This window comes from Bombina bombina, chromosome 6 (assembly GCF_027579735.1).
Source record: "Bombina bombina isolate aBomBom1 chromosome 6, aBomBom1.pri, whole genome shotgun sequence".
In the NCBI taxonomy this organism is placed as follows: Eukaryota; Metazoa; Chordata; class Amphibia; order Anura; family Bombinatoridae; genus Bombina; species Bombina bombina.
The window spans coordinates 487,609,316-487,636,370 of NC_069504.1; the positions used below are offsets into that span (position 1 = coordinate 487,609,316).

Genomic DNA, 27,055 nt, shown 5'->3' on the forward strand with positions numbered 1-27,055 from the left:
GTTTGAATAATAAGGGGAACTGATCATTTCACTATTGAAACGTACTGAAAGTGAGCTGCAAAATACATAAAATAATCTATATGTGGTCATGCTGATTCATGTAACCTTTTCCTATGGCTCCCCATATAGCTCTCTCTATAACATCCCCTTATGGTTTCTATAGCTATCCCATATAGTTTGTTTTGTTCTGTATAGGCACTCTGTATGCTGTTTTCCTCTCAAGGGCTTTTACTCTGATCAGAAATGCTCTCCTCCCTTTCTGCATGCAGCTGTAACCCTGAAATCTCTCCATGTTCAGGGACACATATCTCCCTTCCCCCACACTTGTCCTTCATTTTTTCTACAGTCAAATAAAATGATTTCTCTTTGCCCTCTGACCAACAGAATCATGTTGCTGCTCCGCAGACTGCCTGCTCTCCAGTCTGCCCCCTGGACTGTTAAGTTACCACTCAGTGGTGGGTGAACCCCACTGCCATAGCTGCAACCTACCCACTAGCCCTATAACCAGTTGCCTGGAGACTGGAAGCAACAATGGCGTGGACTGTACCGCTTCTGGAGGAAGGATGGATTCCACAACATTCATCACCTAATGGTGGAAAAGTACCAGCACCTTTGGACCAATATACAGGCAGGGGCAAAAGAGAGTTCATTCTCACTGAGAGAAAAACTGGACTTAAATGTGTGAGAAACAAATCACAGCGTAGAGTGTTAGAGAGCACTATGTAGCATTACCCTGTATTTATGTGTGTTTTAATCTAAACTTTGGAGGAAGATAAAGAGGAGATTCTCTGCAATTGATAACAGCAATACACATTCCAGTTGAGTTAGGAATAGTTAAATAGTTCTGCATGTTACAGATGCTGTAACGTGAGAAATAGTTCTGCATGTAAGTAGTATCTGTGCATGTTATAGAGAAAGACGCAAAGTGAGAAATAATTGTATTTGTTATATAGAGATAAGTGTGAGATATTGGTTCTATATGTTATATAGAGAGAAGTGTGAGATATTGCTGTATATGTTATATAGAGAGAAGTGTGAGGTATTGGTGTATATGTTTTATAGAGAGAAGTGTGAGATATTGCTGTATATGTTATATAGAGAGAAGTGTGAGGTATTGGTGTATATGTTTTATAGAGAGGAGAAGTGTGAGATATTGGTTCTATATGTTTAATAGCGAGAAGTGTGAGATATTGGTGTATATGTTATAGAGAAAGTAGAAGTGTGATATATTGGTGTATATGTTATATAGAGAGAAGTGTGAGATATTGGTGTATATGTTTTATAGAGAGAGTAGAAGTGTGAGATATTGGTGTATATGTTTTATAGAGAGAAGTGTGAGATATTGGTGTATATGTTATAGAGAAAGTAGAAGTGTGATATATTGGTGTATATGTTTTATAGAGAGAAGTGTGAGATATTGGTGTATATGTTATATAGAGAGAAGTGTGAGATATTGGTGTATATGTTTTATAGAGAGAGTAGAAGTGTGAGACATTGGTGTATATGTTTTATAGAGAGAAGTGTGAGATATTGGTGTATATGTTATAGAGAAAGTAGAAGTGTGATATATTGGTGTATATGTTTTATAGAGAGAAGTGTGAGATATTGGTGCATATGTTTTATAGAAAGAAGTGTGAGATATTGGTGTATATGTTATAGAGAAAGTAGAAGTGTGATATATTGGTGTATATGTTTTATAGAGAGAAGTGTGAGATATTAGTGTATATGTTATAGAGAAAGTAGAAGTGTGATATATTGGTGTATATGTTTTATAGAAAGAAGTGTGAGTTATTGGTGCATATGTTTTATAGAAAGAAGTGTGAGACATTGGTGTATATGTTTTATAGAAAGAAGTGTGAGATATTGGTGTATATGTTTTATAGAAAGAAGTGTGAGATATTGGTGTATATGTTTTATAGAAAGAAGTGTGAGACATTGGTGTATTATGTTTATAGAAAGAAGTGTGAGATATTGGTGTATATGTTTTATAGAAAGAAGTGTGAGGACATTGGTGTATATGTTTTATAGAGAGAAGTGTGAGTTATTGGTGTATATGTTTTATAGAGAGAAGTGTGAGATTATTGGTGTATATGTTTTATAGAGAGAAGTGTGAGATATTGGTGTATATGTTATATAGAGAGAAGTGTGAGATATTGGTGTATATGTTATATAGAGAGAAGTGTGAGATATTGGTGTATATGGTTTTATAGAGAGAGTAGAAGTGTGAGATATTGGTGTATATGTTTTATAGAAAGAAGTGTGAGATATTGGTGTATATGTTTTATAGAGAGAAGTGTGAGTTATTGGTGTATATGTTTTATAGAGAGAAGTGTGAGATATTGGTGTATATGTTTTATAGAGAGAAGTGTGAGATATTGGTGTATATGTTATATAGAGAGAAGTGTGAGATATTGGTGTATATGTTATATAGAGAGAAGTGTGAGATATTGGTGTATATGTTATATAGAGAGAAGTGTGAGATATTGGTGTATATGTTTTATAGAGAGAAGTGTGAGATATTGGTGTATATTGTTTTATAGAGAGAAGTGTGAGATATTGGTGTATATGTTTTATAGAAAGAAGTGTGAGACATTGGTGTATATGTTTTATAGAGAGAAGTGTGAGATATTGGTGTATATGTTTTATAGAAAGAAGTGTGAGACATTGGTGTATATGTTTTATAAAGAGAAGTGTGAGATATTGGTGTATATGTTTTATAGAGAGGAGAAGTGTGAGATATTGGTTCTATATGTTTAATAGCGAGAAGTGTGAGATATTGGTGTATATGTTATAGAGAAAGTAGAAGTGTGATATATGGTGTATATGTTATATAGAGAGAAGTGTGAGATATTGGTGTATATGTTTTATAGAGAGAGTAGAAGTGTGAGATATTGGTGTATATGTTTTATAGAGAGAAGTGTGAGATATTGGTGTATATGTTATAGAGAAAGTAGAAGTGTGATATATTGGTGTATATGTTTTATAGAGAGAAGTGTGAGATATTGGTGTATATGTTATATAGAGAGAAGTGTGAGATATTGGTGTATATGTTTTATAGAGAGAGTAGAAGTGTGAGACATTGGTGTATATGTTTTATAGAGAGAAGTGTGAGATATTGGTGTATATGTTATAGAGAAAGTAGAAGTGTGATATATTGGTGTATATGTTTTATAGAAAGAAGTGTGAGATATTGGTGCATATGTTTTATAGAAAGAGGTGTGAGACATTGGTGTATATGTTTTATAGAAAGAAGTGTGAGATATTGGTGTATATGTTTTATAGAAAGAAGTGTGAGATATTGGTGTATATGTTTTATAGAGAGAAGTGTGAGTTATTGGTGTATATGTTTTATAGAGAGAAGTGTGAGATATTGGTGTATATGTTTTATAGAGAGAAGTGTGAGATATTGGTGTATATGTTATATAGAGAGAAGTGTGAGATATTGGTGTATATGTTATATAGAGAGAAGTGTGAGATATTGGTGTATATGTTTTATAGAGAGAGTAGAAGTGTGAGATATTGGTGTATATGTTTTATAGAGAGAAGTGTGAGATATTGGTGTATATGTTTTATAGAAAGAAGTGTGAGATATTGGTGTATATGTTTTATAGAGAGAAGTGTGAGTTATTGGTGTATATGTTTTATAGAGAGAAGTGTGAGATATTGGTGTATATGTTTTATAGAGAGAAGTGTGAGATATTGGTGTATATGTTATATAGAGAGAAGTGTGAGATATTGGTGTATATGTTATATAGAGAGAAGTGTGAGATATTGGTGTATATGTTATATAGAGAGAAGTGTGAGATATTGGTGTATATGTTTTATAGAGAGAAGTGTGAGATATTGGTGTATATGTTTTATAGAGAGAAGTGTGAGATATTGGTGTATATGTTTTATAGAAAGAAGTGTGAGACATTGGTGTATATGTTTTATAGAGAGAAGTGTGAGATATTGGTGTATATGTTTTATAGAGAGAAGTGTGAGATATTGGTGTATATGTTATATAGAGAGAAGTGTGAGATATTGGTGTATATGTTAAGAGAGGAGTGTGAGATATTGGTGTATATGTTTTATAGAGAGGAGAAGTGTGAGATATTGGTGTATATGTTATATAGAGAGAAGTGTGAGACATTGGTGTATATGTTATATAGAGAGGAGACGTGTGAGATATTGGTGTATATGTTTTATAGAGAGAAGTGTGAGATATTGGTGTATATGTTTTATAGAGAGAAGTGTGAGATATTGGTGTATATGTTATATAGAGAGAAGTGTGAGATATTGGTGTATATGTTAAGAGAGGAGTGTGAGATATTGGTGTATATGTTTTATAGAGAGGAGAAGTGTGAGATATTGGTGTATATGTTATATAGAGAGAAGTGTGAGATATTGGTGTATATGTTATATAGAAAGAAGTGTGAGACATTGGTGTATATGTTATATAGAGAGAAGTGTGAGATATTGGTGTATATGTTTTATAGAGAGAAGTGTGAGATATTGGTGTATATGTTATATAGAGAGAAGTGTGAGATATTGGTGTATATGTTATATAGAAAGGAGTATGAGATATTTGTGTATATGTTTTATAAAGAGAAGTGTGAGATATTGGTGTATATGTTTTATAGAGAGAAGTGTGAGACATTGGTGTATATGTTATATAGAGAGGAGACGTGTGAGATATTGGTGTATATGTTATATAGAGAGAAGTGTGAGTTATTGGTGTATATGTTTTATAGAGTGAAGTGTGAGATATTGGTGTATATGTTTTATAGAGAGAAGTGTGAGTTATTGGTTTATATGTTATATAGAGAGAAGTGTGAGTTATTGGTGTATATGTTATATAGGGAGAAGTGTGAGATATTGGTGTATATGTTATATAGGGAGAAGTGTGAGATATTGGTGTATATGTTATATAGAGAGAGAAGTGTGAGATATTGGTGTATATGTTATATAGGGAGAAGTGTGAGATATTGGTGTATATGTTATAAAGAGAGAAGTGTGAGATATTGGTGTATATGGTATATAGAGAGAAGTGTGAGTTATTGGTGTATATGTTATATAGAGAGGAGACGTGTGAGATATTGGTGTATATGTTATATAGAGAGAATTGTGAGATATTGGTGTATATGTTATATAGAGAGAAGTTTGAGTTATTGGTGTATATGTTATATAGAGAGAAGTGTGAGATATTGGTGTATATGTTATAGAGAGAGTAGAAGTTTGACATATTGGTATATATGTTATATAGAGAGAAGTGTGAGTTATTGGTGTATATGTTATATAGAGAGGAGACGTGTGAGATATTGGTGTATATGTTTTATAGAGAAAAGTGTGAGATATTGGTGTATATGTTATATAGAGAGAAGTGTGAGATATTGGTGTATATGTTATATAGAGACGAGAAGTGTGAGATATTGGTGTATATGTTATATAGAGAGAAGTGTGAGATATTGGTGTATATGTTATATAGAGAGAAGTGTGAGTTATTGGTGTATATGTTTTATAAAGAGAAGTGTGAGATATTGGTGTATATGTTATAGAGAGAGTAGAAGTGTGAGATATTGGTGTATATGTTATATAGAGAGAAGTGTGAGGTATTGGTGTATATGTTATATAGAGAGAGAAGTGTGAGATATTGGTGTATATGTTATATAGAGAGAAGTGTGAGGTATTGGTGTATATGTTATATAGAGAGAAGTGTGAGATTTTGGTGTATATGTTATATATACAGACGTGTGAGATATTGGTGTATATGTTATATAGTGAGAAGTGTGAGGTATTGGTGTATATGTTATATAGAGAGAGAAGTGTGAGATATTGGTGTATATGTTATATAGAGAGAAGTGTGAGGTATTGGTGTATATGTTATATAGAGAGAAGTGTGAGATATTGGTGTATATGTTATATATACAGAAGTGTGAGATATTGGTGTATATGTTTTATAGAGAGAAGTGTGAGATATTGGCGTATATGTTATATAGAGAGGAGAAGTGTGAGATATTGGTGTATATGTTATATAGAGAGAAGTGTGAGATATTGGTGTATATGTTATATAGAGAGCAGCAGAGGGATGGATATATTTATAAAAAAAGAGGAGACGAGTAATAGATAGCTGTGCCTGTTATAAAGAGCAGAATAGTGATAGATAGCTGTGCATTTTATAGGGAGATGACAATTATGAGATAGCTATGCATGTTATATAGAAGAGTATACAATAGCTGTGCATGTTATACTGTATATAGAGAGAAAAATAGTGAGAGACAGCTATGCACGTATGTTATGTAGAGATGAGAAGTCAGAGTGAGAGACAGCTGTGCACGTATGTTATATAGAGATGAAAAGAGTGAGAGTTAGCTGTGTATGTTACATAGATATAGGAAAAGAGTTGGAGATAACTCTGTGTGTTGTAAACAGGAGTAGAATAAGAGAGAAGGGATAAAGCAAAATATAGAGTTGCGCAAGTCATAGAGAAGAGATATAGCTTTGCTTGTGATGCACAAAGAGGGTCCGAGTGAAATATAACTCTATATTATATACAGAGAGGAGTAGAAGATTGAGATATAGTTCTGTTTGTCATATACAGATTAGGGCAGAAATAAATATAGCTCTGTATGTTATACACAGAGGAGCAGAGTGATATATAGTTCTGTATGTTATATACAGAGAAGGGCAGACTGAGATATTGCTCTGTATGTTATACACAGAGAGGAGTAGACTGAGATATAGCTCTGTATGTTATACACAGAGAGAAGCCGAGTGAGATATAAGCTCTGTATGTAATATACAGAGAGGGGCAGAATTAGATAGAGCTCTGTAATTTATATACAGAGAGGAGCATAATTAGATATAGTTCTGTATGTTTTATATACAGAGAGGAGCATAATTAGATAGAGCTCTGTATGTTATACACAGAGAGTGTCAGTGTGATATAGCTCTGTATGTTATATACAGACAGGAGCAGACTGAGATATATCTCTGTATGTTATACACAGAGAGTGTCCGTGTGATATAGCTCTGTATGTTATACACAGAGAGAAGCAGAGTGAGATATAAGCTCTGTATGTAATATACAGAGAGGGGCAGAATTAGATAGAGCTATGTATTTTATATACAGAGAGGAGCAGACTGAGATATTGCTCTGTATGTTATACACAGAGAGTGTCAGTGTGATATAGCTCTGTATGTTATACACAGAGAGAAGCAGAGTGAGATATAAGCTCTGTATGTTATTTACAGAGAGGGGTAGAATTAGATAGAGCTCTGTATTTTATATACAGAGAGGAGCAGACTGAGATATAAGCTATGTATGTTATATACAGAGAGGAGCAGACTGAGATATAGCTCTGTATGTTATATACAGAGAGGGGCAGAATTAGATATTGTTCTATATGTTATATACAGAGAGGAGCAGACTGAGATATAGCTCTGTATGTTATATACAGAGAGGAGCATAATTAGATATAGCTCTGTATGTTGTATACAGAGAGGAGCAGACTGAGATATAGCTCTGTATGTTATATACAGAGAGGAGCATAATTAGATATAGCTATGTATGTTATATACAGAGAGGAGCATAATTAGATATAGCTATGTATGTTATATACAGAGAGGAGCATATTGAGATATAGTTCTGTATGTTATATACAGAGATGAGCATAATTAGATATAGCTATGTATGTTATATACAGACAGGAGCAGACTGAGATATAGCTCTGTATGTTATATACAGAGATGAGCATAATTAGATATAGCTATGTATGTTATATACAGACAGGAGCAGACTGAGATATAGCTATGTATGTTATATACAGAGAGGGGCAGGAATTAGATATAGCTATGTATGTTATATACAGACAGGAGCAGACTGAGATATAGCTATGTATGTTATATACAGAGAGGGGCAGAATTAGATATAGTTCCGTATGTTATATGCAGAGAGGAGCAGACTGAGATATAGCTCTGTATGTTATATACAGAGATGAGCATAATTAGATATAGCTCTGTATGTTATATACAGAGAGGAGCATAATTAGATATAGTTCTGTATGTTATATACAGAGAGGGGCAGAATTAGATATAGCTATGTATGTTATATACAGAGAGGGCAGAATTAGATATAGCTATGTATGTTATATACAGAGAGGAGCAGACTGAGATATAGCTCTGTATGTTATATACAGAGAGGGGCAGAATTAGATATAGCTCTGTATGTTATATACAGAGAGGAGCATAATTAGATATAGTTCTGTATGTTATATACAGAGAGGAGCATAATTAGATATAGTTCTGTATGTTATATACAGAGAGGGGCAGAATTAGATATAGCTATGTATGTTATATACAGAGAGGAACAGACTGAGATATAGCTCTGTATGTTATATACAGAGAGGAGCAGACTGAGATATAGCTCTGTATGTTATATACAGAGAGGGGCAGAATTAGATATAGCTATGTATGTTATATACAGAGAGGAGCATATTGAGATATAGTTCTGTATGTTATATACAGAGATTAGCATAATTAGATATAGTTCTGTATGTTATATACAGAGAGGAGCAGACTGAGATATAGCTCTGTATGTTATATACAAAGATAAGAATAATTGGATATAGCTCTGTATGTTATATACAGAGAGGAGCAACATTAGATATAGCTATGTATGTTATATACAGAGAGGAGCAGACTGAGATATAGCTCTGTATGTTATATACAGAGAGGAGCAGACTGAGATATAGCTCTGTATGTTATATACAGAGATAAGCATAATTGGATATAGCTCTGTATGTTATATACAGAGAGGAGCAACATTAGATATAGCTATGTATGTTATATACAGAGAGGAGCAGACTGAGATATAGCTATGTATGTTATATACAGAGATGAGCATAATTAGATATAGCTATGTATGTTTATATACAGAGAGGGCAGAATTAGATATAGCTATGTATGTTATATACAGAGATGAGCATAATTAGATATAGCTATGTATGTTATATACAGAGAGGGCAGAATTAGATATAGCTATGTATGTTATATACAGAGAGGAGCATAGTGAGATATAGCTCTGTATGTTAAATACAGAGAGGAGCAAAGTAAGATATAGCTCTGTATGTTATACACAGAGAGGGGCAGCATTAGATATGGCTTTGTGTGTCATATACAGAGAGGGACAGAAAGAAAAAAGAGAGAAGCAGAGTGAGATATAGCTCTGTATGTTATATACAGAGAGGAGTAAAATTAGATATAGCTCTGTATGTTATATACAGAGAGGAGTAAAATTAGATATAGCTCTGTATGTTATATACAGAGAGTGTCCAGTGTGATATAGCTCTGTATGTTATATACAGAGAGGAGTAAAATTAGATATAGCTCTGTATGTTATATACAGAGAGGAGTAAAATTAGATATAGCTCTGTATGTTATATACAGAGAGGAGCATATTGAGATATAGTTCTGTATGTTATACACAGAGGAGCAGAGTGAGATATAGTTCTGTATGTTATATACAGAGAAGGGCAGACTGAGATATAGCTCTGTATGTTATATAAAGAGAGGAGCATAATTAGATATAGTTCTGTATGTTATATACAGAGAGGAGCATAATTAGATATAGCTCTGTATGTTATATACAGAGAGTAGCAAAATTAGATATAGCTATGTATGTTATATACAGAGAGGAGCAACATTAGATATAGCTCTTTATGTTATATACAGAGAGTAGCAAAATTAGATATAGCTATGTATGTTATATACAGAGAGGAGCAGGCTGAGATATAGTTCTGTATGTTATATACAGAGAGGGGCAGAATTATAGCTCTGTATGTTATATACAGAGAGGAGCCGAGAGTGAGATATATAGTTCTATATGTTGTAGAGTTAAATATTTGTGATATAGAGAAGGGACCTGAGTGATAAAAGTGATAAAAGTTTTTGAACGTGAAGTTGTGTGAGAAATAAAAGTGTATTTTATAGAAAAAGAAATGGAGTGAGAGATGTGTTCCTGTTAAACTGACATATTAATGTGAGTGCCACTCATATAATGCTCTAATTTATTATTATATGAATATACCTTGTTTACCCCCAGAAATGAGTTATGCTATAAGCACCAGGTACACTAATGTTCTTGTCCTGAGCAGGAATCAGCTGGTGAATTGCAAGTGCATAGTCCTGATGGTTCACTGGTCATGTCCTCTCAGAAGTGGCTTACTGTAACTCCTTGCTATATGCATTATAGGTAAAGGTGTGGAGCTAGATATGTGTGTGTTATATAAGCAGGGGAACTAGGAGATACCTGTGCACATTAGAGGGTAGTGTTGAATATATTACATGAGAGAATGTTTCTGTGATTCCTACAGGGAGACACTAGGAACATATGACAGTGTATATATACAGCTGCCGGAGCATGCTGCAACTCTGTTCAGTGTTGAGGGTCCTTATCCTGAGCGCCTGAGGGTCCCCACCATGGTATGAATATCGAGACTATCGCAACAAGCGATACGGTGTACTAATGAAGTGAGTATGTTTACACCTGCAGGGTGATGACAGAATGGGGATGGGGACATTACAATCTGTTAGCAGTAGAGAAATAAGTAAATGAGACACAAAATGAGATGTTAAAGAGACAGCATAGAACAGGATAAGGGAAAATGAGTTGGAAGTTATGACATCAGCTTTACCCTTGTCTTCACAAGCAGTTTCAAACAGCATAGCCACAAATGTGACAAGCAAACCTTACCTGGGACTCCTTAAAGGGGACCGTCAACACCAGAATTTGTGTTGTTTTAAAAGATAGATAATCCCCTTTATTACCCGTTCCCCACTTTGCATAACCAACACAGTTATAATAATACACGATTAACCTATGTAATTATCTGGTATCTAAGTCTCTCCAGACTGCCCCCCTTATTTCAGTTCTTTTGACATCCTTGCATTTTAGCCAATCAGAGCTCACTCCTTGGTAAATTCACGTGCATGAGTTCAATGTTATCTACATGAACTAATGCCCTCTAGTGGTGACAAACAGTAAAAATGCATTTAGATTAAAGGCGGGCCTTTAAGGTCCTGAAGAAATTAGCATATAAACCTCCTAGGTTTAGCTTTAAACTAAGAATACCAAAAGAACAAAGCAACACTTGGTGATTAAAGTACATTGGAAAGTTGTTTTAAAATTACATGCCCCTATTTGAATCATGAAAGTTTTTCTTGGACTTGACTGTCCCTTTAAATACTTCCCTACTACATATTATCTTCTAGTACCATTATTCCTCAGGTTCTTACTTCACAGAAAACATATGCTGGGCATAAAATATACATAGAAATTTCCATTGACCTTCATCGCCCTTCTACTTGTGGAACTTTACTTTATCTTGTGGGTCAGGTCATGTTCTTCTGCCAGGAAGTCTTCGCAAACCAGTATTGTCCTATTTCATGTCATCTTGACCTGTACTCTCTCATCTCCCTTACTAAACAGTTGTTGTCAGACTACCTTAGGCCATTTTTCCTTCTGTCATGATAATGTCACACATTTGTAAAGTATCTACATGGATTTGTCTCTCTCAATAATTGCCACCTAGCTTCCACACATTTTGTTTCAGAGTTCTTCACAATATAATATTATCTGATCTGGTCTCTGTTTTCCATTAATCCCTTTGCTACCTGGAATTTCAGAGAAAATCTTGCCCAAAGTACCAGAGAATTTTTAGAATTTTTGCTTTCACTAAATGCGGTAGAATTGCGTAATTAACAAGCGCATAAAAAGACAAGGCAATAACACCTACTCTGAATTTCAAATAAACAGTAGATTTTTTTTCTGACAAATTTATTTTTTGTCCCATTTTCCCAGGCCCCCTGTATCATGTGACAGACATCAGCCAATCACAGACTAGTATACGTATACACTGTGAGCTTGTGCACATGCTCTGTAGGATCTTGTTCCCCAGAAAATGTACATATAAAAAGATGTTCAGAAAATAGCAGACATGCATGGTAATTAAAAGGCAGCTTATTGCAGCTGCACATCACACTTCTAAAATTATTGTCAGTGAAGAGGTTAATTACTTAGCTGTTACATAGTAATAGTATTGTAATGTAAGGATTATCATCCGAAATGACACCTCCCAACTCACTGATCCCTACCTGATCTCTCTCAGACAGCTCTCAGCCCCCACCCCCACACACACTCCTTACCCACATCTTAGGTACTGGCAGACAGTCTGCAAGTATGCAGTTTAGTTATTTTTTTTTTTTATTATTATTATTATTATTATTATTTAAATGTAGAGATCCCTCCTCAATCCTCCCACCTCCCCGGTCCCTCCCAAACATCTCTCTAACCCTACCTCTTTCCACTAGAGGCAGCCATCTTAGGTGCTGGCTGTTTGCCAGTACTCAGTTTAAAGTACATTTTTTTTTTTTTTTAAATCTACTGTATAATCATACCTTTTGACAGGCCAGCTGCACTGCCCAATAGCTTCTTCATAATCAAAACATACAGCTTTAACTTAATATTATTTTCATTTTAAAAACATATAGATTTCTCTGACATTGCCTCTAACTTAAACCAAACCTTTGCCCTTTTCTGTGACATAGATGCATTTTAAAAATCACCACTCATTTGACTACAACATTGGGCTCCATTTATGAACCTGCGGATGCAGCTTTGAAGCTCTTGCACTAGTGCAAACTTTCTCATCTGAGGCTGCAACCTCAATTTAAGAAGCATTGATCAAAAGACCGCTGCTTCCTAACCTCTCCGCCATATCAGTGGTGGTGGACTTAAAACATCCCAGATGATTTACAAGCCCTGCCTTTGAACAACTGGTTGCATGAGAGCAGGGCTAGTCTAGTCTTTAAGGGACAGTAAACACCAGAATATTTGTTGTTTAAAAAGGTAGATAATCCCTTTATTACCCATTCCCCAGTTTTGCATAACCAACACATTTGTAATATACTTTTTACCTCTGTTATTACCTTGTATCTATGCCTCTGCAAACTTTCCCCTTATTTCAGTTCTTTTGACAGACTTGCATTTTTAGCCAATCAGTGCTGACTCCTAGGAGATTCATGTGCCTGAGCTCAATGTTATCTATATGAAACACATGAACTAATGCCCTCTAGTGGTGAAAAAACTGTCAAAATGCTTTCAGATTAGAGGCGGCTTCAAGGTCTAAGAAATTAGCATATGAACCTCCTAGGTTTAGCTTTCAACTAAGAATACCAAGAGAACAAAGCAAAATTGGTAATAAACGTAAATTGGAAAGTTGTTTAAAATTACATGCCCTATTTAAATCATGAAAGTTTTTTTTTTTACTTGACTGTCCCTTTAAGTTTTAACAGCGGATGCTGCATCACTGGCTCCAAATGCAGGTGTGAAGGTTGCCTGCTTGGGAACATTAACCACCCGCATATAATACATAGGGGGGATTTTTAGGTTCAGTTATTCTATATATCTCCCCAGAATAACCCCACAGCTGCAAAAAAATGACAACATTCAAAAGTTAAAACTGTTTGTATTTCCTCAAAGCAAGATCCATGCCAATTATCTCCTAATATCTACAACCCCAGAAACAATTTTAATGCCACAACCTTTTGCTTACCAAATAATCCATAATATCTCACTATATCTCATTCTGGCCATTTTTAAACAAAACATTACCAAACTGATTAGTTGTTACATAATGTTTTAGAGTGTACCCTTACCGTAACCAATCTATTTCTATTCTACTGTGTCCAGTCTCAGGTATGCTGACAGACCTCTCAGGTTTCTCCTATGAAGCTGATTTCAGGACATACCTTATAATGAATCTGCCCAACATAATCTGGAATTATCCACTTGTAGAGTTTTCTGCAGTTTAGTGATTCCAGTCCTACTGATCTTTATTTGCTTCCTTTGAAATACAACACTACCTTCATATAGGTTTCATTTTTGTTAATTAAAGGAACAGTCAAGTAAAAATTAAACGTTTATGATTCAGAAAGGGCATGCAATTTTAAAGAACTTTCCTATTTTCTATTATCATCAAATTTGCTTTGTTCTCTTTGTATTCCTTTGTTAAAAGCTAAACCTAGGTAGGCCCATAAACTGATTTCTAAGCCATTTGAGGCCACCTCTTATCTCAGTGCATTTTGACAGTTTTTCACAGTTGGATAGTTCTAGTTCATGTGTGCCATATTGTGCTCATTCCCGTGGAATTATTTATGATTCAGCACTGTTGCTTAAAATGAAAGTCTGTCAAAAGAACTGAGATAAGGGGGCAGTCTACCCGAGGCTTAAGTATAGAGGTAAAAAGTGTATTAATATAAAAGTGTTGGTTATGTAAAATTGGGGAATGGGTAATAAAGGGATTATCTATTTTTTTTAAACAATACAAATTTTCAAGTAGTCTTTCCATTTACATTTTTAAATTGTGTAACACTTACTTAATCCCATTGCTGTTCTTCTGAGTTTAGTCTTATCTCTGCTCAGGTATCCCCTCAGCTTGCACTACATAACCTAGTCTAGTGCCCCTTCCGCATATTGTATACTCTTTTTAAATTTCAAGATATTCTTAATTGGGTGTTGCTTGCCTTAAAATAGTGAGTTTGCTTTAAGGATGCATAATATTAAAGGGACACTGAAACCCAATTTTTTTTCTTTTGTGGTTCAGATAGAGCATGCAATTTTAAGCAACTTTCTAATTTACTCCTATTATCACATTTTATTCATTCTCTTGGTATCTTTATTTGAAAAGCAAGAATGTAAGTTTAGATGCCGGCCCATTTTTGGTGAACAATCTGGGTTGTTCTTGCTGATTGGTGGATAAATTCACCCACCAATAAACAAGTGCTGTCCAGTATACTGAACCAAAATTGGCTGGCTCCTTAGCTAAGATGGTTTCTTTTCAAATAAAGATAACAAGAGAACGAAGAAAAATTGATAATAGGAGTAAATTAGAAAGTTGCTTAAAATTGCATGCTCTATCTGAATCACAAAATAAAAAATTTGGGTTCAGTGTCCCTTTAAGCAAATGGTGAAACTTGAGGAATGATGTTAAGCAGACTATATACTCTTGGGATATTCTCAATGCTTCATACCTTATTGCTGAGGTTATTATTAATAAGGCAAATGCATACATCCATGTATTTGTCTTGTGAGCTATATATAGTGCCCCTTTCTGTCAGGCCAAGTGCAGATCAACTAGGGAAGGAGTGAGGCTTGTATTTGTGTAAGACAGATAGATAAAAACCCATAATATCTGGAAGTTGACCATTTTTGCCAACTAAAGTTTTACAAAGACTGAACAATATTCTATGTATATATTTGGGGCACTGCACTCTTGATAAGATTGTTATTTTGTTTGTTTGTGTACTTGTCACAGGAGTGGGGAGGAATGGAGGTGTCACCGACTGGCTCTAAACCGTGAAGTTCTCTCTCTGGCAGGAATGAGCCGTTTCCTGCCTCTTCTGGATGCTGTGGGACAGGACTTTATCCATAGAGCTTACACTCAGGTGGAAAGGAGTGGTCGGGGAAAGTGGACAGCCGACTTGACCAATGAGTTATTCCGATTTGCACTAGAATGTAAGGGGCAGAAGGTGTGCATGAGTGCATTTTATAACAGATAAAACGTATAGAATAATATCCTTTTTATGAACATGCCATATTTATATATATATACACACAAAACAGGCTGAGGTCTTCACTGCCTAACTGGTTAAGTGATGCATTGTAATTCCCATTGACTCAAATTTTATGTGCTGCACTCTGTCCATAATGACTGTACTGTTGGATTTATTAACATTTATTGAGTAGAAATATGTTTTTTAATTGGCATCAGCATTGACATATATAATTGGATACAAATTATATAAAAATAGGATTTTTTGACTGTACTCTGCCTGTAGTAGCCATACATTTAAAGACAGTCTGATAAATACATAAATGTATGAAAAACCGAAAGCATTGGGGGGGGGGGTCGTACAAGGATTTAAGTTAGCTTAAACACATATTTGTATCAATCTAACAATACATTTGTTTTATTCATCTTTATCAACTTCCTGCCAGCGGTATGCTATGTGCTATATGGTCAGCGGCTTGGTCTTCTGCAAGATTATATTGATCCTGAATCACAGCAATTTATAGATTCTGTCACCCTCATGTTTCACACCACTGCACCAATGCTTTACCTGCCTCCCCGTCTGCTCAGAGCAATGAATTCATCTATATGGACAGACCATGTGAAGGCTTGGGATGCCATTTTCAACCATGGTGAGTGTATTCAAGTCTTAGAATGATACTTCTAATATAATGGAAAGATAATAAAACAATTGGTATACTATATGTATCATTATATAAGTCTATGTACATTATACATAAGGGTCTATCTAATACTGTGAGTAATATCAATGCTGTCTCCATTTGCCAGTTTATATCTCAATATGTTGTGACAGGTGAACAGTGTAGCCACATACTGTAAAAACAAAAACTATTTTCATATTTATATGAGGTGAGTTGTGATCAGTTCTGCCTGTGAACTAAATTCCTTATGTCACTCGTGAAATTACCTCCATACACATATTTGGAAAATAATCTCCTTAGTATTAAATATAAAACCTATAAAGTACAATGTGTTGTAAAATGACTTAAGTATTGTTGGAGAAGCTTAGTACATTTTGACATAAGCTCTGCTATGTAGGGATCATTGTGCACCAATAACCATAGGTAGGCAGTACACAAAGGCCAGGTTTACATTGCTCATGTCAAAGTCAGCTCAAGATGTGCTGTCCAAGATAAGACACCTGACAACTTTCTGCTACAAAGTAAACCCAACTGTAATCAACAGTCTCAAAGATTAAAAGTTCAGCAGACTGGTATGCCATGTGAGAGCATAATGATACCCAACTGATGGACCCCATTTGAGAGTAATTTATCTTTAAAAAGCACTATTAGCCATAATATGCTCTAACTACGAGTCACCCCTTTTAAAATTCTGCCTGAGCACCATGGTCCAACCTGGTCCAATTATAGAGCCATTAAAATTATGGGTTTTCATTTAGCCCTCACTACATTATGAATTAAACAGACAGTGAAATCAGACAGTGAATCAGTAGTAAAACAATGTTTTAATTAAATATAACAACCATAAAACAACCATTCAAATAGGATTCCATAAAGAATGATGTCTCTGAACAGGTGTCTGTCTGGGCAAACAGTAACCAAACTGCATTATGGCACCAGAAAAAAAAAAAATTCCTGCTCCGTTTGACTTAAAGGGATACGAAACCCAATTTTTTTATTTCATGATTCAGATAGAGCATGCAATGTTAAGCAACTTTCTAATTTACTCCTGTTATCAATTTTTCTTAGTTCTCTTGGTATCTTTAATTGAAACACAGGAATGTAAGCCAGAACCTGGGTAGCGCTTGCTGATAGGTGGCTAAATGTATTTCAGTTCACATGGAAGTCATTAGTGTCTTTTAGTTTTCAAAATGCTGACATTAATGTGCTCCAATTTATGTCTACCTCTACAAGGTGTAAAGGAACATAATGTTCTTTACAACTATTTGTAAAAAAAAAAAAAAGAAACATTTATCAATATCTAAAAATATCCATACTTTTCATACAAATTATCTGAATTATAATAAAAGTTGTTCCCTATAATATTCTGGCAACATGAGATAACATACAATAGTGCAGTCTTCCCCTGAGACAGCATCTAAACCTTAAATAATATCTCTTTTTAACCCCCCCCAAAAAAATCAACGCCCCCCAAAGCAAAGGTTCTATAATTTATACTACACCCACTTGCATTCTTGTTCTACTTCCATTTCCTCTCTTAATCCTCTCCTACACACACACTGGATTTAAACCTGTTGTAAGGGTCCATGGTTAATAATTATGTGCAGCACAGGAACAATTTATTAATCTTCTTGAATGATTTTGTCTGTCCATCACATATCCTGATTCTAATTTTTACAGAATCAGAGCCTTTAACTTCTTCATTTTGTTGGGTTATATTGTGATTTATGTTTATCCTGTATTATTTAATGTATCTTTTGTATCCCTCGTAAACATTGATCTATCTATATCTACAAAGTAGACATGTGCGTTTCGGACGAATTTGCCAAATTCGGAGATTCAAATCGATTTTAATTTCCAAATTACCCTAGCAATGAAACTAAAATAATCTGAATGCATTTGTAATTAATAAATCTGAATTAGTTTGGATTTATTTGTTACATTCGAATGAACATGGACTAATCACAATTCAGTATAAAAATTAAATTTAGTGAGATTTAGTGAGATAGAACAGTGAAATAATTCCGTTTGTATAACTTGGAACCATCTGAATCAACATAACACATGCCGAACTTCCGAATTTCCGAATGGAATCCGAAACGAATACATCCGAATTTATTCGAATCCGAATGAATCCAAAACAAATACATTTGAATGTATCCTAATTCGAATAGATACGAAACGAAATAGAAAAAATCTGAATCGGTCCGAAACGAACCAAAACTAATTTTTCTGCTGTGCACATGTCTACTACAAAGCTATATATCTGTTTTATGTTGTACCTTGTCTGTACCTAGATACTGTGTGTATTATTATGGAATAAGTTATTATAGAACTATTTTACAGCTGACCGATGTATACAAGGTATCTATACCACCCTGAAACAACGCTCAGACGATACATACTCTGGAGTTCTGTCCAGTCTATTGCTGCAGAACCAGATACCTCTAGAAGACATCAAGGCTAGTGTGACAGAGCTAATGGCTGGAGGAGTGGATACGGTGAGTGATGTAGAGGAGGGAGAAATAGGCAGTGCTGGTTACAGGACAGCTATGAGGAGTGAGAGGAGATAGGAATGTCCAATGTTGATATACAACAACATCTCAAAAACTGTCCAGCATGGAGAGAAATCAACTGCATTATTTTTTTTTTACAATGTAAAAGTAAGTGTTTCTCCTTAAAGGGACATGAAACCCAAACAATTTCTTTCATTATTCAGATAGCAAATACAATTTTAAAAAAGTTTAAATATAAAATGTACTTTGTTCTCATTTTATTCTTTGTTAAAGAAATACCTAGATAGGTAGTGTGCACATGCCTGAAGCACTACATGACAGGAAATAGTGCTGCTATCTAGTGCACTTGCTAATGTATAACATTGTTGCAAAACTACTGCTATATAGTACTGCAAACACGTATACACTCCTGAACTCACTGTCCTGCTTTTCAACAAAAGATATCAAGAAAGCAAAGAAAATTTGATAATAGAAGTAAATTGGAAAGTTATGTTCTATCTGAACTATGAGAGAAAAAAAATTGTGTTTTATGTCCCATTAAAGTGGTGGTAAACTTTACATGTTTTAAAATCAGGTCTGGAATCGAAACAATATTTCTCCAACATTGGTGTGTCCGGTCCACGGCGTCATCCTTACTTGTGGGAATATCTCTTCCCCAACAGGAAATGTCAAAGAGTCCCAGCAAAGCTGGCCATATAGTCCCTCCTAGGCTCCGCCCACCCCAGTCATTCTCTTTGCCGTTGCACAGGCAACATCTCCACGGAGATGGTTAAGAGTTTTTTGGTGTTTAAATGTAGTTTATTATTCTTCTATCAAGTGTTTGTTATTTTAAAATAGTGCTGGTATGTACTATTTACTCTGAAACAGAAAAGGATGAAGAGTTCTGTTTGTGAGAGGAAGATGATTTTAGCAGACAGTAACTAAAATCGATTGCTGTTTCCACATAGGACTGTTGAGATGAAGTAACTTCAGTTGGGGGAAACAGTTAGCAGACTTTTCTGCTTAAGGTATGACTAGCCATATTTATAACAAGACCATGTAATGCTGGAAGGCTGTCATTTCCCCTCATGGGGACCGGTAAGCCATTTTCTTAGTCAAACAAACAGAATAAAGGGCTTAATATGGGCTATAAAACTGGTAGACACTTTTATGGGCTAAATCGATTGCTTTATTTGGGCATTTTATTCATGTTTATGCTGATAATTCACATTTATAAACTTGGGGAACGTTTATTAAACGGCAGGCACTATGTTAGACACCTTTTCCAGTCAGGGGGCCTTCCTAGTTGTAGGCTGAGCCTCATTTTCGCGCCATTACTGCGCAGTTGTTTTTTGAGAGCAGGACATGCAGATGCATGTGTGAGGATCTAAAAGTTGCTGGAAAAGTTTCTAGAAGGCGTCACTTGGTATCGTATTCCCCTCTGGGCTTGGTTGGGTCTAAGCAAAGGCTATAGCTGGGACTGTATAGGGGTTAAATTTGTAAACGGCTCCGGTTCCGTTATTTTAAGGGTTAAAGCTCTGAAATTTGGTGTGCAATACTCTTAATGCTTTAAGACACTGTGGTGAAATTTTGGTAATTTTTGAACAATTCCTTCATACTTTTTCACATATTCAGTAATAAAGTGTTTTCTGTTTAAAATTTAAAGAGACATTAACGGTTTTGTTTTAAAAGGTTTTTTGTGCTTTATTGACAAAGTTTAAGCCTGTTTAACATGTCTGTGCCTTCGGATAAGCTATGTTCTATATGTATGAAAGCCAATGTGTCTCCCCATTTAAATTTGTGTGATAATTGTGTCATAGCGTCCAAACAAAGTAAGGACAGTACTGCCACAGATAATGAAATTGCCCAAGATGATTCCTCAGATGAGGGGAGTAAAAATGATACTACATCATCTCCTACTGTGTCTACACCAGTTTTGCCCACGCAGGAGGCCCCTAGTACATCTAGCGCGCCAATGCTTATTACCATGCAACAATTAACGGCTGTAATGGATAACTCCATAGCAAATATTTTATCCAAAGTGCCTACATATCAGAGAAAGCGCGATTGCTCTGTTTTAAACACTGAAGAGCAGGAGGGCGCTGATGATAATTGTTCTGTCATACCCTCACACCAATCTGAAGTGGCCATGAGGGAGGTTTTGTCAGATGGGGAAATTTCAGATTCAGGAAAAATTTCTCAACAAGCTGAACCTGATGTTGTGACATTTAAATTTAAATTAGAACATCTCCACGCACTGCTTAAGGAGGTGTTATCTACTCTGGATGATTGTGACAATTTGGTCATTCCAGAGAAATTATGCAAGATGGACAAGTTCCTAGAGGTTCCGGTGCACTCCGACGCTTTTCCTATACCCAAGCGGGTGGCGGACATAGTGAATAAGGAGTGGGAAAAGCCCGGCATACCTTTTGTTCCCCCCCCCTATATTTAAGAAATTATTTCCTATGGTCGACCCCAGAAAGGACTTATGGCAGACAGTCCCTAAGGTCGAGGGGGCAGTTTCTACTCTAAACAAACGCACTACTATTCCTATCGAGGATAGTTGTGCTTTCAAAGATCCTATGGATAAAAAATTGGAGGGTTTGCTTAAAAAGATTTTTGTACAGCAAGGTTACCTTCTACAACCCATTTCGTGCATTGTTCCTGTCACTACAGCAGCGTGGTTCTGGTTCGAGGAACTAGAAAACTTGCTCAGTAGAGAGACTCCATATGAGGAGGTTATGGACAGAGTTCACGCACTTAAGTTGGCTAACTCTTTTATTTTAGATGCCGCTTTGCAATTAGCTAGATTAGCGGCGAAAAATTCAGGGTTTGCAATCGTGGCGCGCAGAGCGCTTTGGCTAAAGTCTTGGTCAGCGGATGTGTCATCCAAGACAAAATTGCTTAACATCCCTTTCAAAGGTAAAACTCTATTTGGACCAGAATTGAAAGAGATTATTTCAGACATCACTGGGGGAAAGGGCCACGCCCTTCCACAAGATAGGCCTTTCAAGGCAAAGAATAAGTCTAATTTTCGTTCCTTTTGCAATTTCAGGAACGGACCGGCCTCTAATTCTGCATCCTCTAAGCAAGAGGGTAATGCCTCACAACCCAAACCAGCCTGGAAACCGATGCAAGGCTGGAACAAGGGTAAGCAGGCCAAGAAGCCTGCTGCTGCTAACAAAACAGCATGAAGGAGTAGCCCCCCGATCCGGGACCGGATCTAGTAGGGGGCAGACTCTCTCTCTTTGCTCAGGCTTGGGCAAGAGATGTTCAGGATCCCTGGGCGCTAGAAATAGTTTCTCAGGGTTATCTCCTGGAATTCAGGGAACTACCCCCAAGGGGAAGGTTCCACATGTCTCACTTATCCTCAAACCAAATAAAGAGACAGGCGTTCTTACATTGTGTAGAAGACCTGTTAAAGATGGGAGTGATACACCCAGTTCCAATAAAGGAACAAGGAATGGGATTTTATTCCAATCTGTTCGTAGTTCCCAAAAAAGAGGGAACTTTCAGACCAATTTTGGATTTGAAGATCCTAAACAAATTTCTCAGGGTACCATCGTTCAAGATGGAAACCATTCGAACGATTCTACCCACTATCCAGGAAGGTCAATTTATGACTACCGTGGATCTAAAGGATGCGTACCTACATATTCCTATCCACAAAGAACATCATCAGTTCCTAAGGTTCGCCTTTCTGGACAAACATTACCAGTTTGTGGCCCTCCCATTCGGGTTAGCCACTGCTCCAAGGATTTTCACAAAGGTACTAGGGTCCCTTCTAGCGGTTCTAAGACCGAGGGGCATTGCAGTAGTACCTTACTTGGACGACATTCTAATACAAGCCTCGTCCCTGTCAAAAGCAAAGGCTCATTCAGACATTGTTCTGGCCTTTCTCAGATCACACGGATGGAAGGTGAACATAGAAAAAAGTTCTCTGTCTCCGTCAACAAGAGTTCCCTTCTTGGGAACAATAATAGATTCCTTAGAAATGAGGATTTTTCTGACAGAGGTCAGAAAGTCAAAACTTCTAAGCACTTGTCAAGTTCTTCATTCTGTTCGTTCTGTCCATAGCGCAGTGCATGGAAGTAGTAGGGTTGATGGTTGCAGCAATGGACATAGTTCCTTTTGCACGAATTCATCTAAGACCATTACAACTGTGCATGCTCAAACAGTGGAATGGGGACTATACAGACTTGTCTCCAATGATTCAAGTAGATCAGAAGACCAGAGATTCACTCCGTTGGTGGCTGACCCTGGACCATCTATCCCAGGGAATGAGCTTCCGCAGACCAGAGTGGGTCATTGTCACGACCGACGCCAGTCTAGTGGGCTGGGGCGCTGTCTGGGAATCCCTGAAAGCTCAGGGTCTATGGTCTCGGGAAGAGTCTCTTCTCCCGATAAACATTCTGGAACTGAGAGCGATATTCAATGCTCTCAGGGCTTGGCCTCATCTAGCAAAGGCCAGATTCATAAGATTCCAATCAGACAACATGACGACCGTTGCGTATATCAATCATCAGGGGGGAACAAGGAGTTCCCTGGCGATGAAAGAAGTGACCAAAATAATTCAATGGGCGGAGGATCACTCCTGCCACCTGTCTGCGATCCACATCCCAGGTGTGGAAAACTGGGAGGCGGATTATCGGAGTCGTCAGACATTCCATCCGGGGGAGTGGGAACTCCACCCGGAGATCTTTGCCCAAATAACTCAATTATGGGGCATTCCAGACATGGATCTGATGGCGTCTCGTCAGAACTTCAAGGTTCCTTGCTACGGGTCCAGATCCAGGGATCCCAAGGCGACTCTAGTAGATGCACTAGTAGCACCTTGGACCTTCAACCTAGCTTATGTATTTCCACCGTTTCCTCTCATTCCCAGGCTGGTAGCCAGGATCAATCAGGAGAGGGCCTCGGTGATCTTGATAGCTCCTGCGTGGCCACGCAGGACTTGGTATGCAGACCTGGTGAATATGTCATCGGTTCCACCATGGAAGCTACCTTTGAGACAGGACCTTCTTGTTCAGGGTCCTTTCGAACATCCAAATCTGGTCTCCCTCCAGCTGACGGCTTGGAGATTGAACGCTTGATTCTATCGAAGCGTGGGTTTTCAGATTCTGTGGTTCAGGCCAGAAAACCGGTAACTAGAAAGATTTACCATAAAATATGGAAAAGATATATCTGTTGGTGTGAATCCAAAGGATTCCCATGGAATAAGATAAAAATTCCTAAGATTCTCTCCTTTCTACAAGAAGGTTTGGAGAAAGGATTATCTGCAGGTTCTCTAAAGGGACAGATCTCTGCTTTATCTGTCTTACTACACAAAAGACTGGCAGCTGTGCCAGATGTTCAAGCATTTGTTCAGGCTCTGGTTAGGATCAAGCCTGTTTACAGACCTTTGACTCCTCCCTGGAGTCTAAATCTAGTTCTTTCAGTTCTTCAAGGGGTTCCGTTTGAACCTTTACATTCCATAGATATTAAGTTACTATCTTGGAAAGTTTTGTTTTTGGTTGCTATTTCTTCTGCTAGAAGAGTTTCAGAGTTATCTGCTCTGCAGTGTTCTCCGCCCTATCTGGTGTTCCATGCAGATAAGGTGGTTTTGCGTACTAAGCCTGGTTTTCTTCCTGGTTTTTTAATCAGGTCTGATGAATTATTTTCTCTAACTACAGTCACCACGGTACCATATGGTTTCTCCTATATATTTCCTCCTGTCCGTCGGTCGAATGACTGGGGTGGGCGGAGCCTAGGAGGGACTATATAGCCAGCTTTGCTGGGACTCTTTGCCATTTCCTGTTGGGGAAGAGATATTCCCACAAGTAAGGATGACGCCGTGGGACCGGACACACCGTTGGAGAAAGTAATTTATCAGGTAAGCATAAATTCTGTTTTTAGAGAGACTTTGATTGACTACTTCTAATGAAGATGCACTGTAACTTACTTATTAATTTAGCCGTGCCATTCTACTACCCCGCGCTCTGGCTGCCCACTACAAAACTCTTTTTTTGTGAGCTAACAGTTTTAACTGTTGACCAAAAAAAAAATTGTGTGTGTGCCATGTGGCTAGAGCGCTGATTGGAGAACAGTCAAAACCGTTAGCTCACAAAATATATATACTGTATATATGTGAGTTTTGTAGTGAGTGGCCGGAGTGCAGGGTATTAGAATGCACGGCTAGATTAAAAAGTAAGTTACAGCGCATCTTTATTAGAAGTGATCAATTAAATTCCCTGTAAAATATCACTTAGATTCCAGACCTGATTTTAAAACATGTAAAGTTCACCATCACTTTAACATAAAGCTTATTAATCTACTTACCTTATTTAGATAAACTGTTACAAATGTAAAATTTGCCTTTAAAACAATTCCTGAGAGGCCTCATAATGCTGACAAGGCTTTGTACTCTCACCAGACCAGAGAGATTTAGAGGTCCAAATAGTGCATTGCTGCTCAGGAGCTGATTTTAACTTTATTCTTTGTTTAAAATAAAAGAGCGTTTTCAAAATGTGTGTCAGCATTTTTATTTTTCATAATTTCATTTTTTAAAATAATTTTTTTACCTGCATAAACTTACAATGTATTGTTGTACTTGCAGGGTCATGTCTCTCTCCGCCAGTGTTGCATTGGCTTCAGTTTAAATTTAAGCAGCTTTCACTCAGGCAATATATATATATTTGGCATGTGTAAATGCTGCTATTTTATGTGCAGAACAGAAAATGTACAATGCCTCTTTAACTATGCATTTAAAGGGACATTAAACGGTTGCATTTCACCCTGTTCATGCAGCTCAAATCTGTTCTCCTGTTTTAATAACTTAAAGGGGCCAGATACTGAAACTTTGCCTCTTTCTCCTGGGGGTTGTCAAATGCAATAACATAGTGAGTTGTTACTATTCTTTTGTAGCTGTGGAAAGCAGTCTAATGTCCTTTTAACCCATTTGTGTAATCAATAGCAAGCAGAAGTGCAATCAGAAAATACTCTTATTGCAACTATGGGCAAGATTGCAAGTGGTGTAGTAAAATGCGATCGTGAGAACCTCGTTAGAGTTAAGCTTTTTGCACTAGTCGGGTTGCACTCGTATTACAAGTAAAACATTTTTTTTTTGCACAAACGGTAACCCAACCTGCGCAAAAATCCTAACTGAGATAATCGCATGCATGTATTCCCCCATAGAAATCAATGGAGAAAAAACAAAAAGCACCCATCACACAAACAAACATAGCATATTCACATTCCCCATAGAAGTCAATGGAGTTTAGAAAAAGGGACATATTTATCAATGTGCGAGAGGACATGATTGGAAGTAGCGTATCATGTCCACTGTCTGCATTTATAATTGCTTGTGAACTGCTGGTGCAATGCCCCCCCCTGCAGATTTGCGGCCAATCAACCCTATCTTATTCGATCGGATTGATTTCTGTCCGCGGCCTCAGAGCAGGTGGACAAGTTATGGAGCAGCAGTATGTAGATATGTAGTATGTATTTTTCCGGCGAGAAACAGAAGTTACAGAAACAGAAGTCTAAACACTGCTGCTCCATAACTTGTCCGCCTGCTCTGAGGCCACGGACAGAAATCAATCCGATCGAATACGATCAGGTTGATTGACACCCCCTGCTAGCGGCCGATTGGCTGCAAATCTGCAGGGGGCGGCATTGCTCCAGCTATTCACAAGAACTGCTGATGTAATGATAAATGCCGACAGCGTATACTGTCAGCATGTATCGATGTGCGGCGGACATGATACACTACTTCGTATCATGTCCGCTTGCACATTGATTAATATGCCGCAAAACAAACTAACACCCATCGCACATGCAACATAGCATATTCACATTAGCAAATGTAAAATATTTACAGTAAATACATAGTTAAAATCTTAATTAAATATGAATATTGTAAAAATATGTTGTATCATGTTTTCATCTACTTAAAGGGACATTAAATACTAAATAAATGCTAGATAGAATTATACATTCAAAGAAAATTAGTATGAGAACAACATGTAGATGTATTTTTTAAACCTTCATTAGCGGTTTAAATATTGACAAAATAAGTGTAAAAGTTATTGTCTATAAAACAAAGGGAGCTGCATATTGTAACCTTATCTGCCGTGGCCAATTAGATACAGTTATAAATAGGTCACTAGAGTGAGCAGCCAATGGCTGTGCAGTATATAATAGTGTCCTGCACTTCCATTTCTAACAGGAACTGAAAATCTCACAATTTCAGAATGGAATTACAGGGAAAGAGGACAAAAGAAATAATGAAAGTATATTGCAGAGTTTATTT

At 36.7% G+C, this 27,055-nt stretch overlaps 1 protein-coding gene across 1 annotated transcript in view; it reads left to right on the plus strand.

Moving 5' to 3' along the window:
• The first annotated feature begins 388 nt into the window (after positions 1 to 388).
• LOC128663140 (cholesterol side-chain cleavage enzyme, mitochondrial) overlaps positions 389 to 27,055 on the plus strand; it is a 95,333-nt gene continuing 68,666 nt past the window's right edge. Inside the window, 9 exon segments of the mRNA XM_053717329.1 lie at positions 389 to 427; positions 429 to 483; positions 486 to 610; positions 612 to 628; positions 10,353 to 10,452; positions 10,454 to 10,509; positions 15,354 to 15,553; positions 16,037 to 16,240; positions 18,617 to 18,771. Of these exon segments, the coding sequence (XP_053573304.1) occupies positions 389 to 427; positions 429 to 483; positions 486 to 610; positions 612 to 628; positions 10,353 to 10,452; positions 10,454 to 10,509; positions 15,354 to 15,553; positions 16,037 to 16,240; positions 18,617 to 18,771 (951 nt within the window).